Raw genomic sequence first — 18,319 nt, forward strand, 5'->3', positions numbered from 1 at the left:
TTAAGAGGTGATATGATAGCCCTGTTTAAATATTTGAAAGGATGTCATATTGAGGAGGGAGCAAGCTTGTTTTCTGCTGCTCCAGATAACAGGACTCGGAACAATGGATGCAAGCTCCAGGAACAGAGATTCCACCTCAACATTAGGAAGAACATCCTGACAGTAAGGGCTGTTTGACAGTGGAACACACTCCCTCGGAGTGGAGCCTCCTTCCTTGGAGGTCTTTAAGCAGAGGCTAGATGGCCATCTATTGGGGATGCTTTGATTGGATTTCCTGCATGGTAGGGGATTGGACTGGATGGCCCTTGTGGTCTCTTCCAACTCTACGATTCTATGATTCTATGGTGTACAGATGATAAGAAAAACCAAAAAAGCTGATAAGTTTTCCTAGGGACAATGTGTAAGAGAAAACAAAAAGTGACCCAAGAACCCTGAGGAACTCCAACAGATAACAGAACAGAGGATGAGGTCTGACCACCTGTGACCACTGCAAATCTTGAACTTGAAAGTGCATTTGTCAGAGTCATTTAACTTGATTTAAAAAGGCACATATAACATGCAATACTTTTTGTCTGTGTTAACTTTCTTAGTTTTAACAGCATACATAACATGCATAATGCAATGAATTATTTCAGGGTAAACCCGAAATCAACACTGTCTTCCCAAAAGCAGCATCCCATCTGGCCCTGTCTAATGAACGTCAATGGCTGGGACCAGACAGCAGCTTTAGAGACATCCTTCAAAGGCATCCCAGTCAAAAAAGCAGAGGCTGTCACTACTGCCCTTGTTGAGTGGGCCCAAACCCAAGCAGGGAGAGTTCTACCTGAGAGTTCATAATACAAGTGGATGGTACCAACCACCCATTTAGAAAACCTCTGAGCAGTCACAGGTAGTCCCTCCTTGGCCTCCCACGTAGCACACAAACAGTCTCTCGGAGCACCTTGAACCCGACGTCCTGTCCAGGTAAAAGGCCAGTGCCCTCCAAATGTCCAAGGTGTGGAGCTGGTGTTCAGTATTGGTGGTTGGGTTGGGGGCCAAAAGTTGGCAACACAATGTCCTGGTTAATGTGGAAGGAAGACACCACCTTCGAAAGAAAGGTAATGTCGGTACAGAAGACCGCTTTGTTCTTGTGAAACCAAAGGCAAGGTTGGTCCATCTGCAAGGCACAAAGCTCACTCACCTTGCGGGGAAAGGTGATGGCCACAAGGAAAGCTGTTTTCCAGGTCAGCAATCTCAAGTCTGTAGTGGCCATGGGTTCAAAGGGCTTGCTTGAAAGTAGGAGAGCACAAGGTCCAGGCTCCATACCGGTGGCGGTACTGAGGATGGAGGATTGGAGGTTGTTGAATCTCTTAAGGAATCTCTTTGCTAAGGGATCCTTAAGGAAGGAAGATCTGCTCTCAAACTGGTAGTGTGAACAAATGGCAGAACGATAGGGGTTGATGGATGTAAGGCACAGTCCCGAATCAGCAAGAACCATCAAGAACTCCAAAACCGTAGGGACCAACACATGGGATGGAGAGAGATCCTTAGCAGCAAGGAAGTCTAAGAACTTTTGACTGAGTAGGTCTTCTTAGTTGAGGGCTTCTGGGCACCCAAGATAACCGTCCATACCAAGTCCAGAAGGGCTTCTAGGGATGGATTCTCCAAGCCACAAGGGGAACCGTCTTGATGTCCGGGTGGTGAACTTGATCCCCTTGAAGCGGGAGGAGGTTGGGACAGAACTCGAGACAGAGAAAGTCTCTCCAGGACAGGTGAAGGAGTGGAATGAACCAAGACTGTCTCAGCCACCGTGGTGTGATGAGGATGGCAACAGAGCAGTCCACTCTTGGCCACCATCCTTGTGAGGAGTGGGAAGGGAGGAAAGCTGTAAACCATCTTTCCTGACCACTCAAACAGGAAGGCATCTCTTTGGGAGCCCAGGGACCAGGTACAGGAACAAAACTGAGTGCAGTGACTGTTGAGATGCATGCCGAACAAGTCGATCTGAGGTCTCCCCCCCCCCCCCCCCCAATGCAAAAGAAGTTGGCAACCATCTCGGGATGGAGCTGCCATTTGTGGCATGGATTCCACGATTGGTTGAGCCAGTCTGCCAAGTCGTTTTCCACCCCAGGAAGGTGGATTACTTGGAGGAGGATGTACCTCGGGATGCACCAGTGCCAAAAACAAGGGTGATCTTGAGCAGTGTTCGTGACTTTGTTCCTCCCTGTTTGTTCAGGTAATACATGACCGTAGTGTTGTCTGTCAGCAGGAGGACTAACTTGCCTAGAAGGGTGGTCTTGAAGGGTCGGAGAGCTTTTCCCATGGCAAGCAACTTGAGGGCATTGATGTGCAAGGATCTTTCTAGCAAGAACCACTTGTCTTTGACCATTAGGACGGAGGTATGTGCTCCCCATGGATGCATCTGTATTCAGAGTGACCTGAGGCTGAGGTGGCAGGAAGGGCATCCTGATACATATGTTCTCGAGATTGAGCCACCAGCGAAGAGACCAGGGGGCCTTGGTACCATGAGCCATTTGTTTAGGGGAATCTACTATGGGGTCGAAGACTGGGAGGAACCAAGCTTGCAGAGGCCTGAGCTGGAGTCTCACCCATGGAGTAATGACAGTTATCAAAGCCATGTGTCCTAGCACCACCTGGACAGTGTGTGCCATGATTCGTCTGTGAGACAAACAGCTTCGGCCAGCCATGCAGAGAGCCTGAATTCTATTGGAAGGCAGGTAAGTAACGGAGACCACAGAATCGAGGATAGTCCCAGTGAACCTGATCTGTTTGGATGGAGTCAGGTTAGACTTGTCCATATTGATCACGAGCCCAAGAGAGTTGAGGAGGGATAAAGCAAACCCGGCGTCTCTGTGGAGGTCTTCTTTGGATGCAGCAGTGAAAAGTCAATCATCGAGATAAGGGAAGACCGTGATTCTTTGTTGATGGAGGTAGGCCACGATGGGAGTGTTTGGTGAACACACTCGGTGCCATGGAGAGGCTGAAGGGAAGCACTCTGTAATGAAACATCTCGGTTCCTACAGTAAAGGCCAGGAATCTCCTATGGTTTTGTTAGATCAAAATATGGAAATAAGCATCCTTGAGTTCGATGGTTGCAAACCAGAAGCCCCGCTGCAACAAGGACAAAAGACAAAATAGAAGCAAGGGTTACCATGTGGAAGCGGCAGTAAACAAGATAAGAATTAAGGAGGCAGATGCCCAAGATAGGTCACAGGCCTCTGTCAGTCTTAGGGACAATAAAGTATCGGGAGAAAAAGCATTGACACACCTGAGCGGGATCCAGGAGTGCGATAGCACCCTTTCCTAGTAAAGTCCACACTTCAGTGATGAAGGTGTCTGAAGCGGGGGTGGAAATGACAGCTCCAGTGATCATGAGCTCCTCGAACTCAAGGGCGTAACCTCTACAAATGATGTCAAGGCCCCACGAATCGGAAGTTATCATGGCCCAGATGTTTAAGAAGGGCTGGAGGGCATCTCCAAAAAAGAGTCAGGATGAAGTGCACAACATCATTTCAAAGCCTCGCCTTGCTCTGGTCTGTGTCCTCCTTCTGAAACCCTTGCCGGTACCAAGGCAGGCTGGGCTACCGGTGACCAGAGGAAGAGGAGTACTAAGAGGAATAACGCTGCCGAGGCTGTTTGTGTGACTGGTACTGATGCTCCTGCTGCCGGTACTGGTACTGCCTATGATGCTGAGGATACCAAGAACACTGACCCCCAAAGTGCCAACATGAAGAAAGAGGATGACATACCATGCTTTTTTGTGGTCGCCTTCATCTGGTATTTATAATTCAACTTTTCATCTGTCTCCTTGTTAAAGAAGCCAGAATTATCAAATGGCACCTCCTCTATGGCAGCTTGAGCATGTGAGATAAGGTCTGAGGCCTAAGCCAGGCATGCCTTTGTAGATCAGTCGATCCCAATAGGATCTTTGCAGCACAATCAGTGGAGTGGTGGGCCGAGGTGATCTGCTGGGGACTGATGGCATGGGCTTCAGCTCGGAGCTCTAGCTCCAAATGCCACATGTCATCAGGGAGATCATCCAGCAATAGCAACATGCACTCCATGATGTGTTGTTGGTAGGCCCTCATACAGGCCGAGTAGTTTGCGACCTTCAGATCCAGCACTGAGGCCACATAGAACTTTTTGGCCAGACCGTCGATTTTCTTGCTCTCCCTGTCTGTCGCTGTGGTAGACATCTTAGGGGTGAAGGTCAATAGAGCGCCTTCAACGATTGCTGAGTTTGGTTTGGGATGCTCGAACAACCAAGATGAAGTGGAAGGAGAAATCTTATAAAGATTCTCAATCTTCTTGGCCATTGAAGCAATAGTGGCAGATGCATTCCACAAACGCTTGGCAAGAACCTGATGAAGGCCGATGTCAGAACCTTGCCATGAACCCAATGCTCAATTGAACTTCAAGGTTAAGATCGATGGGTGAAGATGTTGAGCGTGGAGATAGAGACTCCTGTGGGGTTACTCTCACTAACGTCCATTAGGATGTGTGAGTTCCTGAATTACCTGCGTTTGAGTGGTGATGCTGGCCACACACCTTGGGGACCGAGACCTCCGGAGTTCTAAGCATTATAGAGTTTTGGGATCCATGGGCATGAAGTAGCAATCTGTCTCGCTTTCGTAAATCAGGTCAAGGTTAGCTTGAAGGAGAGGATCTTCCTGAGATAACTTGAACTCAGAAAGCCAAGATCGAGACAAGGAAGGTGAGCGTCAAGGCCGAACCCGTTGAGAAGAAGCCTGTAAATCAAGATTAGGAGTCAGGACTGGTATGTCAGTGTCCACAATCTTTCCATCCAATTTGGACTCGATGTCGACGTGGACAATATGGAACTCCTCAAGAGAAGCCTCGAAAGTCAGAGAAGTGGATGGCACATCCTGACAAGATTGATCCCGATCACTACCAAGGGGCACTGACGGCGACTTATCGGAGCCTGAATCTTCTTCGAAGAGCAATCTGAGGATTTTTGTCAAGTAGAAGAGTTCTTATCATCTGAATGATGCCTCTTAGAAGCCTTCTTGTCTTTGGGATCATCTTGGTCTCAGACATGCTCAGACTTATCGACCTTCTTATCCTTGTCCTTTTTGGAGGGCTTATCTTTGTGAGCCTCCTTAGGCCTTTCTTTGCCTTGAGATCTTTCAGGGTCAGACCTCGGCGAGGTGATAGAGGTCTGAGGCGGAGGAGCAGAAACAGGGCGCAAGGCCTGTTCATAGAGGGCTGATTTGAGCCTTGAGTCCCAATTTTTATGGGCCTGTGGGGTCATGGATTTGCAGAGGGCACAAGATTGGACATTGTGACCCTCACCCAAACAAAGAAGACACATAGTGTGCGGGTCCTGGTCAGGAATCTTACCCTCGTACTTGTCACACCTCTTAAAGCTAGTAGACTGCATGGCCATTGTACCAAAGGGTGAAAGCTGAGTCGTGAAGCAAAAACGAGGTCAGATAGTTCAGGGTTGATCTATGCGCGTCTATCACCAAGTCCAGAATCCTAAAAATGGTCAAATACTTAAGCCAAATGATCAATCTGATAGTAAGATAGCTATTAGGGAAGGAGAAAAGTTCCTTTGAAGCTGCTACCGCTGCAGACAAAAGGAACTGGGAAAGAGCGGGAATGCTAGGGGCTATATGTAGGGTGGGCAGAGCTATTGCCAAAAAGTTGCAAACTAAGTTTTGCCCAGTGATTCCAGAAGTTTCCAAAGTTTACCTCGCAGGCGCAGAATAACCCATTTTTGTGATTCACAGAGACTACGAAGAAAAAATAAAAAGATCTCTTTCCAGTTTCATATGTTCTCATAACAGCAAATATCAATCCTGGCTATTTGGATGTTACAAATGAAATTGTAAGGATCCTTGGCACTGATAGCAATGGTTCTACTTAAAGTATGGTGATATTAAAAGGAAGCATCTTGAAACCTTATTCAGAGCAGGCCTTGCTTTGAGTATCTTCTTCCATCTCTTCATGTTTCTGCACCGGCCAGTCTAATTTCCATTTCCAGTCCCAGGATTTGCTACTGCAGCTCTGTGAAAGGCTCTCATGTAGCTTAGCAAAGTTGGGAAACTACCTGGAAAGTTTCGAGAATCCCCTCCTGTCTGTATTGTTAGAGTCCATAATAATTGCAGTCCCCCTACACCTCCCCCCCCCCCCCAAAAAAATACTTTGGCACATTACAGACAGGCATAAGGGACGTCCTCAGGACGTCCTAGGTTTAAAAAGGGGCGTCACTTCTTGACGCCCCCAAGGCTAATACGTCCTGAGGATGTACAAGATGGCAGCGCCCCATCTACATGGGGGCCGCCATGATGGCACCGCCTCCAAATGAGGCGGTGCGGACGTGACGCTGTCGCGCCGCGTGAGGGGCTTAGTGCGCCCTTTCATCGGCGGAGGAAGGAGCTCCGAAACGGAGCTCCTTCCTGGTCTTGCGTCGCTGGGCGCAGCCTTTAGATGGCTGTGCCGAGCGACACAAGGGAGAAAGGGGCCAAGCGGCCCCTTTCTCCTCCCCGCCGCCGCGGGGTGTCTTTGGGGCTTCAAGCCCCAAGGACACCCCTTTCCAGGCCTCGGGGAAGTGGCCTTTTGCCGCTTCCCCGCGGCCTGGAAAGTGGCGGATCAGGGCCTCAGCGGCTGCTGCTCTGCCCACTGAGGCCCCGATCCGGCGGGGAAAGGGGCGGGTGCAGGATGACTTCACAGGCAGTAGGATGATGTATACACAAAGAGCCCGGAGTCCGAAGCTTGCTTTCCTTTTCAGAAACTGATAAGGGAAGTCACTTTTTTTCTCTCAAGATTAAATCTTGCACTGCCAGGCTATCTATGATGTCTGCTGTCCTGGCCTCATAAACCAAGGCTTCTTCAAAGTTCTTCCAGAGTTTTAGCTTGGTGTGTGCATTCAATATTTTGTCCAGAGAATCCTCAGGCCCTTTCTGTTTTACTTACCTTCCTAGGAAAACTTTGATTTCTCTAGTAATTTCTGCTTCTCTCCCTAGGCTCATCCATGACTACCTAAGTGTGGCGCCTTTTGCTGACTACCTTGATAGCATTTACTTTAACCGTTTCCTGCAATGGAAATACCTAGAAAGGTAAACCTTTGGCTATGAGTTCAGTAGCAGCCCTGTTATATTCAGTATAGTAAGCACCTCAGTCATGTAACCCACTTGACCTTGGGCAAGTCACATGCTGTCAGTCTCAGAAGAAGGCAATGACAAACCTCCTCTGAACAAATTTTGGAAATTAAAAAAAAAAAAAAAAAAACAACCCCAGGACATAATTGCCTTAAGTTGGAAATGACTTGAAAGTACACAGCAGCAACAACAGTGGATGATACAGAAAACAAATTTCATACCCTTAATACTTGTTCTTTGGTTAGCTTTGGTCATGCAGTGAAAGGGACTCTCTTCAGGATATGTTTAAACTTTTGCTGTTACTAACCTTGAAACTCACTAACCCTGGAGTCCTGATATCTACTTTACTCAAGTTCATCAGGCTCAGATATACAATGGGCCCTCACTATCTACTGGAGATTCATTCCAGACCCCCTCCACAGATAGCAAAATCCACAGATGCTCAAGTTCGGTTGTCCCCAATGTGGTAAGACCCCAGTATGGTGAGACTGCTTGGCTGTGCCGCCATTAGGGACAACAGGACTTCAGGTGAATTCCCATTGTCCCTAATAGAGTTGCAGCTGTGTGCATGTGCCACCACTGGGGACAACAGGGTTGTCCCAAATGTCAACACAGCCATGTGCACACGCCACCATTGGGGACAACACAGGCTTGCCGTCGGTGGGTGCTCAAATCCACAGATGGCAAGTGCACAGATACCGAGGTAACACTGTATATTATATTGCTTGCATAAATTGTAGAACAAAAGCATTTTTAAAAAATTTCTCAGGTTGTAAAGGAAACTATTTAACCTTCTTAATGGATGATTCTACTTTCACTCTACTTTCCTTTTTTCTGTTCTCAGGCAGCATGTGACCAAGAACACATTTCGTCAGTACCGTGTACTGGGGAAAGGAGGTTTTGGAGAGGTATGTAACCTGAGCAATCCTGAGGAGACACATCTCCTGCTTGTTTTTAATAGTCTGTAGCATGGCATATGTTTCTATTCCTCAATAAAAGCCTGATGTAGAGGGAAATCTTGGTTAATTTAGAAAATATCTCTCTGAATGTAGAGTGGGATTCTGGTGACAGTTGTTTTAAGCATTTTTAAGCACTTTGTCACAGCCTCCTATATTTAACACACAACCCTTTACAAGCAGGGGCTTTAGCACATGAAGGGACTCATTTTAAACCATTTCTTTTGGTTTGATCTGAGTTCTGAGTTTATCACATTCTTCTCTTCACAGCAACAGGGCTGTGAACCAGTTTTCCAGCAAAGGCAAAGGTCATATGCACTTCAATGAACCACTTAATCTCTGTGGTTCTGTAGCATTTTTGTCTTCCAGATATGAAAGGGAGATTAATAATTTCAGAATCCAATAAGCCCCTTATCTGACAGAGCTGATAAAACAGAATTGTCAATTGTATAATGCTTAATTTCTCCCCCTGCTTCTTTCAAGGTGTGTGCTTGCCAGGTGCGAGCCACTGGGAAGATGTATGCCTGTAAGAAGCTGGAGAAGAAGCGGATAAAAAAACGAAAGGGCGAAGCTATGGCTTTGAATGAGAAGCAGATACTGGAGAAAGTGAACAGTAGGTTTGTAGTAAGTACATAAGAACTGCTTTACTTCGGCACTGGGTTTGAAACAGGGCTTGCTCACTCCAGTGAAATGTTCTTGAAGTTACAACTAGTAGAATTCTCTGAACTAAGTGGAAGGAGGAGGGGTAAGAACTGTACTTCTGGGCTATTATGTTTTCTACTATGCTCTTGATGGTGGACTTAAATAGGATCTTAAATTGCCAGAACACAGCAGGGATGATGTTAGTTTACAGGAATATATGCTGTGTTGTGGTCTGCATTGCCTCTTTCTCCTTACTTGTAGGGTTTGTTAACCTAGGACCATATGGGCAGGGCAGGGTGCACAGATCTTTTGCATTCAGTCTCTCCCTCTCTTCCTAGCCAAGTAAAGATGGAGGGGAAAGACAATATGATGCTGGGCTTTTAAACTATGTGGAATAAATGCAGGGGGAAAACAGCTATGAAGTACCCATCTCCAAGCATTATGATGGCACCACAGTTCCACTGATTGGCTGGGTTTTAAAGTTATTACTGCAAGATTCCCTGGAAGTAGCTACAGCTGTTCTAGCATTTATGCCAGTGGCCAGGAATTGTGGTTTATCCAGAGACCAGTTTTCTGACCCTAAACCCATGGCTAAAAATGCTCCTCCAACTCAACAAAGAAAAGTAGCTGTAAATCCACTACTTTTGGTTTGTGTTGGAAAAGGTATTAAGCAGTACAAGGGGGGGGCTATAAGTTATTTAAAAGGTTAATTGCTGATCCTGGAAGCTTCTAGCAGTATTCTAGTGGCTCTAAAGGGAATGAGCACCTCCAAAACAGTGGATTCAAACTAAAGGAAGAGAGATTCCATCTCAACATTAGGAAGAACTTCCTTGACTATAAGAGCTATTAGACAGTGGAACCCCTCCCTCGGAGAGTGGTGGAGTCTCCTTCTTTGGAGGTTTTTAAACAGAGGCCGGATGGCGATCTGTAGGGGATGCTTTGATTCTTTGTTCCTACATGGCAGGGGGTTGGATTGGATGGCCCTTGGTGTCTCTTCCAACTCTATAATTCTATGAAAAACAACTTGGTGGATTCCCTGCAGCCACCAGGCCACATTTTGCCCATCCTTGATTGAGGCAGCCTTTTTATGGGGGCCTAAGGGCTAGAAAGATATCTTTTAAGGGATGACATAATCTGTACAAAATAATACATAGCTTTTTACATAAGATCATTAGGCCCACACACAGTTCTGAGATGGGTGGGATGTACACATTGGAAATGATACTTTTTGCCATTTTGCCAGGTCCCCCAAAGGACCTGTTAAGAGTCCAGCCTTCTTTGTTTACTTTCTGTTTTTAAGTTTGCATTTCTTCTGATAGGACATCTTGATGTTCTGTTCTTCCAGCCGCAACTTTGCTTCTAGAGGACCTGATCATAGAACAGGACAGTTCTTTGTAGTTGGGGAAGCTCCGACAGTATGGACATGCTAGTGACTCCTGGCCTTTGCCTCATCTGCAGTTACACATGTATCAGTTTCTGTACAGAAGTATTGGCAATATTCTGACAATAATTAAAACTGTACTGGGTGCTGTTTTTGTGGTGCTGGTCTGAATCTTAGATTCTAACTCTCCTCCATTCATAATTCTGTGCTTCTGTGAGGTTTTTAAATGTAGACTGGATGGTCATCTGTTGGGAGTGCTTTGATTGTGTATTCCTGCATGGCAGGGGAGTTGGACTGGATGGCCTTTGAGGTCTGTTCCAACTCTATGATTCTATGTTTCCAGTTCCAGCTCCCCAGCATATTCATTCACTTTTTGTTTAGCCACTACCTCCTCCATCTTTTTCATCTCCTCACCATCACTTAACATTACTGTGTGTGCCATTGTGCTTAACTTTTCCTATATTGGATGCACACAGTTGTAACTACTTGCTGGAACATCCTTTCTGTTCTATCTGGTGGTTGTAAAGATCAGTGCAGTTATGCAATATGTTTGGTGGGGGAATGCTAAGCTGTGTGAGGCTATTGTGATCATTTTCTAGAGCTTGACCAGCCTTTCTGTATTACAGGTGAGCCTTGCCTATGCTTATGAAACTAAAGATGCCCTCTGTTTGGTCTTGACCCTTATGAATGGTGGAGATCTGAAGTTCCACATCTACCACATGGGAGAGGCAGGCTTTGAGGAGCCACGAGCTGTTTTCTATGCTGCTGAAATCTGCTGTGGTTTGGAAGATCTCCACCATGAGAGGATAGTGTACAGGTGAGAAAGGAACCATCTCCCAGGCAAAGTTGCAATTCAGTTTACATTCTGAGTCAGCAGTGATTGATGCAGTTCGTTGAATGCAGCTACTGGTGGAGGGTGTGGAGAAACTTGTGCTGAGGAGGGCTAGGAAATCAGTGCTGCTTGAACAATGATCCATTTATTCAAAGATCTTCCCAGGAAGAAGATTTGCATGGGAGAGCTCTATAATCATCTTCTACTACTACTAATATTTATTTATACTACTACTATTTATTTATTATATCCCTCCCTTCTCCCAAAATTGGGACTCAAGGCAGTGTACAATATTAAAATACAGTATAAATAAAACATCTTATAAAATTTGCCTTTCCCTATAGGGATTTGAAGCCAGAGAATATCTTGCTGGATGACCATGGTGAGTAAGTTTTTGCTGTGGATGCTGTGGCTCCATCCATGAGCAAGTTGTTGCCGCTTTGATTTTTATAACGGTTTATTTGGGTTGAGGGGAATCTGCAAATTGAACACTCTCATGACTCACTTTCGCTTAATAAGGTCACATCCGCATTTCTGACCTGGGGCTTGCTGTATATGTTCCAGAAGGACAGACGATAAAAGGTCGTGTGGGAACAGTTGGCTACATGGGTAAGTATCTAAGAAGTGCTCTGGTGAGTTGACTGGGTTATGATGGAGGTTGTGAAGCACATCAACCCAAGGACATAGGTTAAAAGCAACCCCTTTTTAGCAGCAGCAGATACCATTATCATTGGCAAAGAAACCAATAAAAATGAACCCCTAAGCTTACATTTAGCCTGCTCGAAAGAAGTGAAACACCATTTACTTCCAATTTGGCAACAACTTAACTTGATCAGATACTCTTTTCCCCCATGCATTTGGAGCCCAAGTACAGTTTGGATTGTGGAGTACTGTATTAGATAGCTATTTTCTTTTTCTTTTTTTGGCAAATAAATCCTGAATATTTCTTTGACTGCTTACTGCTAGAGAAGCTGAGGTAGCTACTTGGAAGGTTAGGGTGAGCATCTTTCTGCTGCCCAGTGCAAAATAACTGACATGTTGTTCCAAAAGGGCTGTTTTGTATCTCATTACCAAACTGCACGGATATAGAAGTCCTTTTCTAAAATATCAGAGAGTCAAAAGCAGGATGAATTGTAATTAATTGTAACTTATAAAAGCAATTCAGTATTGCTGCTGATATATTTGTTGCACACCAGTACCATACAGGTTTCAAAACATTTGGGTGTTGCAAATTGACCCACATTGAGTAAACAGTCTGTAAACAGTCTTGCATTGTTTGGGGAGAAGCAAGAAACCATGGGATTTCAAACAGTGATGGGTAATATGAATGAAAGACCATCTTCAAAAAGGGAAAAAAAGAGAATCCCAACAATTATCACCCAGTTAGTCTGACATCAATACTTGGAAAGATTCTAGAGCAGTTCATTAAACAGAGGATTTCTCAAAAACAAGTCATACCAGACTAATCTGATCTCTTTTACGAGCTTGTTAGATGTAGGGAATGCTGTCGACATAGCATATCTTGATTTTAGTAAGGTCAATGGCAAGTTTCCCCATGATGTTCTTACAAACAAGCTAGTAAAATGCGGGCTAGACAATGCAGCTGTTAGGTGGATTAGTAATTGTTTGACTGGCAAACCCCAAAGGGTGTTCAAGAGCCCTGGTGGCGCAGTTAAATGCCTACACTGCAGCCACTTACAAACCACAAGGTTGTGAGTTCAATACCAGCCAGGGGCTCAGGGCTGACTCAGCCCTGCATCCTTCCAAGGTCACTAAAATGAGTACTCAGCTTGTTGGGGGCAATTAGCTTATGCATTGTAAACCTCTTAAGGAAAGCTGAAGTGCACTGATAAGTGGTATGGAAATGTACTTGCTATTGCGATTGCTATCAACAGTGGCTCATCTTCATCTTGTAGAGAAGTGACCAGTGGGGTGCCACAGGGTTTTGTCCTGGGCCCAGTGTTAATCAACATCTTTATCAATGACTTGGACAAAAGATTATAGAGCATGTTTATCAAATACAGTGGATCCTTGTTATACGCTGGGGTTTGGTTCCAAGATCCCCCGTGTATAACAAAATCCGTGTATGCTCAAGTCCCATTAAGTATAATGGCATAGCAAAATGGTGTCCCTAATAAAAAATGGAACATCAAGGTAAATTTATACTTTTTTGGAACATTTTCAAACCGTGTATACTTAAATCCGTGTATAAAAAATCCGTGTATAAGAAGGGCCGACTGTATGCAGATGACACCAAATTAGGAGGAGTAGCTAAAACCCCAGAGGAGAGGATCAAAATTCAAAATGACCTTAATAGATTAGAAAGCTGGGCCAAAACTAACAAAACAACAGGGAGAAATGTAAGGAATTGCACTTAGGGAGAAAAAACAAAATGCACAGATAAAGGGTGGTGGACACGTGGCTTGACAACAATACATGTGAAAGGGATCTGGGAATCATAGTAGACCACAAGTTGAACATGAGTCAACAGTGTGTGTGATGTGGCAGCTAAAAAGGCCAATGTAATTCTATGCTGAATCAATAGATCTATAGTATCTAGATCAAGGTAATTAATAGTGCTACTCTAGTCTGCTTTCATCAGGCCTCACCTTGAATACTGTGTCCAGTTTTGGGCACCATAATTCAAAAAGGATGTTGACAAGCTGGAACATGTCCACAGGAAGGCGATCAAAATGATGAAGGGTCTGGAAACCTTATGAGGAGAGACTTAGGGAGCTGGTATGTTTAGCCTGAAGAAGAGATGGTTAAGAGGTGATATAATAGTCCTTTTTTAGTATTTGAAGGGATGTCACATTGAGGATGGAGCAAGCTTGTTTTCTGCTTCTCCAGAGAATAAGACCCAGAGCAGTGGATGCAAACTACAGGAAAAGAGATTCCATCTAAACATTTGGAGAAACCTCCTGACAGTAAGAGCAGTTTGACAATGGAACACACTCCCTCAGAGTGTGGTGGAGTCTCCTTCTTTGGAGGTCTTTAAACAGAGTCTGGATGGCCATCTGTCAGGGGTGCTTTGATTGTGAGTTTGTACATGGCAGGGGGTTGAACTGGATGGCTCTTAGGGTCTCTTCCAACTCTCTGATTCTGTGACTAGAGTACAGGATTTCACACTTTGTGGGATGAGATGTAACCCATCTTTGAATAACAGCCTAGGGGAGGTGGTAGGCATTCCCTCTTCTTCCTACTGCTTCTTCCTACGGTAATTGCAATTTGTGCCAATTTCCACTGCTACCATCATAGTAAACTTGAGACAGTCATCATTCTTATCTCTGAGTTGCTGAGGTCAAAGGAAGTTGTGTTGTATTGGTACATCTAACTTAATAGCATCTACACTTGTTACACTGGCTGTCCAGGGTTTCAGGAAACAGTCCTTGCCAACCCTCAAGATACTGGAGTTTGCATTTACAAAAACCTTGTATGCAAAACCATGACTGTGCTACAAACCTTCCCCTAGTGCCTATTTTTCTACATTTGAAGAATATGCACAGCTTTATTCACATGCTTCTTACTTTTGCAGCTCCTGAAGTGGTGAAGAATGAGCGCTACACATTCAGCCCTGACTGGTGGGCTTTAGGATGCCTGCTGTATGAGATGATTGAGGGCCAATCTCCATTCCAACAGCGCAGGAAAAAGATCAAACGTGAAGAAGTGGAACGGCTTGTGAAGGAAGTGCAGGAAGAGTACTCTGAGAAATTCTCACCTGCTTCACGCTCTCTCTGTTCCATGGTACTTGTGCTGTTTCCTTGGCCTTAAGCCACTTAGCCTCCTTTTACCATTGCAAAGTGATGCCAGCTCTCTTTAGAGTGGGCAATGGATGTCTTGAGTGGAAAGCTTCACTCTGCTTCCTGGAAAATCTCAGTGTGCTGTTGAACAGGTTTAATGTGCAGAGGCCTCTCCAAAGCTAGGTTCAGCCAAGAAATTAAATCAGTACACCTTTGCTGTACTGGTCCCATGTCCAGTGCAAGACTTGTAACCTTTCTCCTTGGCCCTTGCACTTATCTGTCCACCCTTGAGCCTGGTGTTGAAATGTCTTTACTTCCAGTAAGATTAGTTTGTGCAAATATGGCCTAACTTGGACTGCTCCATAAATATCTGCCTACCTATAATGTCTGCCTGGCATTGAACAAAGAACATGTTAAGGTTTTCCTGGTATGTGCCTTGGGAAATGGCCTTATTTTACCCTTGACTTATATTTATGTTCTCTGTGTAAGATGGTAGTTTTAGAAGCCTAAGGATTGCTAATTGGGTATAAAGTTGTAAGATAGATAATAAATTGTGTGAGGTCTTGCCTGTTCTTTATAGCCCTTGAAGAGGGCCGAGAAACATAGGTAAATACTGTATATTCATCCCAGGTGACTTAAACTCCTTGTGATACAGTTTTATTTCAGAGTTAGATGTAGGTATTTTGACAACTGAACACATTCTTAAACTGATATTCTGCCATGCTTTAGTGAAACAATTATTATGAACTAGTTAGAGTAATTTATATTCTATATCTGTACTTCAAGTAAAAATACAAAGAAAGGTTGAAATTGTGTGTCAATTCTTCTTAAAGAATACTTTGAATCAGGCTTGGTTTGTCTCTCTGCCTACTGCACTGTTTCTTTTTGTAGTTGAAATCACAAAACAGTAGAGAGGCTCTCTTTTAACTTCCTGTGGTGTATTCCAGCTCCTGTGCAAAGACCCACTAGAACGACTGGGATGTCGAGGTGCTGGTGCCCAGGAGGTGAAAGAACACCCTCTCTTTAAACACTTGAATTTCAAACGCCTGGAAGCTGGGATGCTAGCCCCACCATTCAAACCCGATGTGAGTTCAGTGTACGTGAATAACACAAGGGAGTTTTGCTCTCGCAATCTCTTGTTTCTAGTTTCAAGGGTAGGAGAATAAACCTTTCACAGAGCTTTTTCCTGCATTCCTCTTAGCCTCAAGCTATTTATTGCAAGGATGTATTAGACATTGAACAGTTCTCCACAGTCAAGGGAGTAGAGCTGGAGCCCACAGACCATGACTTCTATCATAAATTCGCAACAGGAAGTGTCCCTATTCCTTGGCAAAATGAGGTAAGTGTTCTGCTATGCTCCATGGGACTTGGTGCTCCTGAAAGGGGATATATGCTGGGGTCATCCATTCTTAGGAGGGAGAGGGGGGACACAAACCTCCACAACTGACAAGCTGAGATACTTGCATTCTCACCTACTTTGGTTGTTGTGGTAGTGGGACATTCCTTTAATATGGTCTCTCAGAAAACAAGGCATCTTTTTCTTTTCCTCTAGATGATAGAAACAGAATGTTTCAAGGAGCTAAATGTCTTTGGCCCAGATGGCACTGTGCCGCCTGATCTGGACTGGAAGGGGCAGCAGCCTACTTTGCCCAAAAAGGGTTTACTTCAGCGTCTCTTCAGCCGACAGGTAAATTTCTTGAGCAGGAAAATTCTGTATTTTGTAACATTTCCTTATAATATCCTTTTGATCACTGCACTACACATCTTTCTGTATCCATGACAGTGAGCCCACCTGCATGCCCTCTGTTCACTGTAGTGGTCCTGGAACTCAAATCCATTAGCTAACAAGCTCCATAGGTGTCCCAGATCTGATTAAAAGCAACTTTATCCATGAATAACCAGATACTTGTCAACTCTGAACATCCACCCAGTCTTGCATGTAGGATACCTGAAATTGTTCAGACAGTAGCTGGCAGTATAGTACAATCACTGCTATACTTCTTGAATTCTAGTGGTTAGAAAGGCTTGATCCTTCTTGTTCTATATAGCCATAGGCCCTAGACAAATGGAAAGAGAAGTATAGTCTCCCACTTTCCCAGAGAACTCTTGTCATGACTAGCCTAGCTTGTCTTTTTTCATTTGGAAAGTTGTAAGCCAGCACTGAGAGAAGAATTAGAAACATTTGGGGAAGTTGCATTTGTTTTTCTCTGCTTGTCCTTCCCCTCCCTCCTTTTTAGAGTTTTTCTGATTTAAAAAACAACAAGCCCTGTGCCTAGCACCTGTGCTTCTGGTGCCTGTAGAAAGCAGCAGCAATCTCTCAGAGCCAGGGACATGGTCTTCTAGCAGCATGCTATGTGCATTTTATTTATTTTATTGTACTAGGATAAAGTCTGCTATGTGAGCTCATTGTTTTCCAATAGCCCTCACTTTGACAGTTCTTCTTGTCACTGATCTGGTGGCTCTGTTTGATAGCTTACTTTGTAAGCAAGGAGGGGCCTTAGGAGGGCCATTGGCTACCCGGCTGGAGCTCTCACTGCTTGTTTTCTCTTTCCAGAGGTGAGCAACCTCTTCTCTCCCAGCTTCCCTGCTCAGGAAAATGACTTCCCTGGTGGCCTAGACTCCCCTGTGGACATGACAAGACAAGGGGATGAGAACTGTATCTCTTCAGAACCTCCTCCATTCCCTCCCTCCTCCTCTGAGAATATGCTGCTCATGTGCATTAATAGTCCCTCAAGCCACTAATCCTGTTTCCTACAAAGCACTATGAATACCTTGCCTTGTTCTTCTAGCATGGAGACAGTTGGATTTTTAAAAGCATTTTTCCCTTCTAACTGCCATGGCTTCTTTTTGTGGCCTTGCTGCTGTTAAACTGAAAATTTTTCCTCTTCATCTTTAGCCTCAAGGGCTCAAGTGCTTTATGAGATTGGGTCAATCTTTTGCTGTCAAAAGCATTTCCTGCTTTTGACAACTTTGCCATGCCTCCTACACTGTAGTTGGGAATAGTTTATACTTCCACCTTGTGCATCCCATATTTGGGTGCAGTTCTACAAAGGTAAGATCACACCTTTGTACTGCATTCACAGATGGGGAGTAATGTCTGGTTCCTAGTTCTGTACTTGGCCACTATCTGCATTTAGATGCACCACTGTCCATTAAGTAGATATTGAATGAGAGTGAGAAAGGTGCAGTCTAGCTTCAAATAAATGTGATAGAGCTGTCGTTCTTAACATTTTCTTTACCAGGGACCTCCTTGAGATACTTTCTATTATCATGGACTCCCAAGACGTAACTCAAGATTTAAAACCCTAAAGTGCATCAAATAATGTACTTGCAATTCACCTTGACTCAGGATTACTGGGGTTTTCTTTTGCTCCACATGCACTCCAGCCACAGGAGGGAGGCAGGGAGAGTGACTGAGCCCTGTGGGGAGAGGAGGGAGGCAGGGGGTCAGGTCCACACCACCTACTTAGGGTGTCCTCCTGGGCTCCTTCCCTCCACTGTACCTGGCGCCTCCATGTGTACCCCAGCCACAGAAGAAAGAGAATGGGAGGGTGGTTGGGCAGGTGAACAGCAAAAGAGGCAGGGAGGGCAAGTGAATCCCCCAGGATCCCACATACCTCATATGAGGACATCACTGCCCCCCC

The 18,319-nt window shown here is 44.9% G+C and overlaps 1 protein-coding gene across 5 annotated transcripts in view; it reads left to right on the forward strand.

The window, feature by feature from the left end:
- GRK6 (G protein-coupled receptor kinase 6) overlaps nucleotides 1–18,319 on the forward strand; it is a 43,777-nt gene that overhangs the window by 23,481 nt on the left and 1,977 nt on the right. For 3 of the 5 annotated variants that reach the window (XM_042451819.1, XM_042451821.1, XM_042451820.1), the window contains 10 exons: nucleotides 6,990–7,082; nucleotides 7,969–8,032; nucleotides 8,564–8,704; nucleotides 10,730–10,920; nucleotides 11,280–11,317; nucleotides 11,455–11,544; nucleotides 14,471–14,679; nucleotides 15,623–15,760; nucleotides 15,877–16,014; nucleotides 16,228–16,362. In XM_042451819.1, coding sequence (XP_042307753.1) covers nucleotides 6,990–7,082; nucleotides 7,969–8,032; nucleotides 8,564–8,704; nucleotides 10,730–10,920; nucleotides 11,280–11,317; nucleotides 11,455–11,544; nucleotides 14,471–14,679; nucleotides 15,623–15,760; nucleotides 15,877–16,014; nucleotides 16,228–16,362 — 1,237 coding nt within the window. Of the gene's footprint in view, nucleotides 1–6,989; nucleotides 7,083–7,968; nucleotides 8,033–8,563; nucleotides 8,705–10,729; nucleotides 10,921–11,279; nucleotides 11,318–11,454; nucleotides 11,545–14,470; nucleotides 14,680–15,622; nucleotides 15,772–15,876; nucleotides 16,015–16,227; nucleotides 16,363–18,319 lie in introns of those variants that run through there. The other 2 variants (XR_006102149.1, XM_042451822.1) reach the window with 2 other exon arrangements.

The sequence above is a fragment of the Sceloporus undulatus genome, chromosome 2 (genome assembly GCF_019175285.1).
Source record: "Sceloporus undulatus isolate JIND9_A2432 ecotype Alabama chromosome 2, SceUnd_v1.1, whole genome shotgun sequence".
Lineage (NCBI taxonomy): Eukaryota > Metazoa > Chordata > Lepidosauria > Squamata > Phrynosomatidae > Sceloporus > Sceloporus undulatus.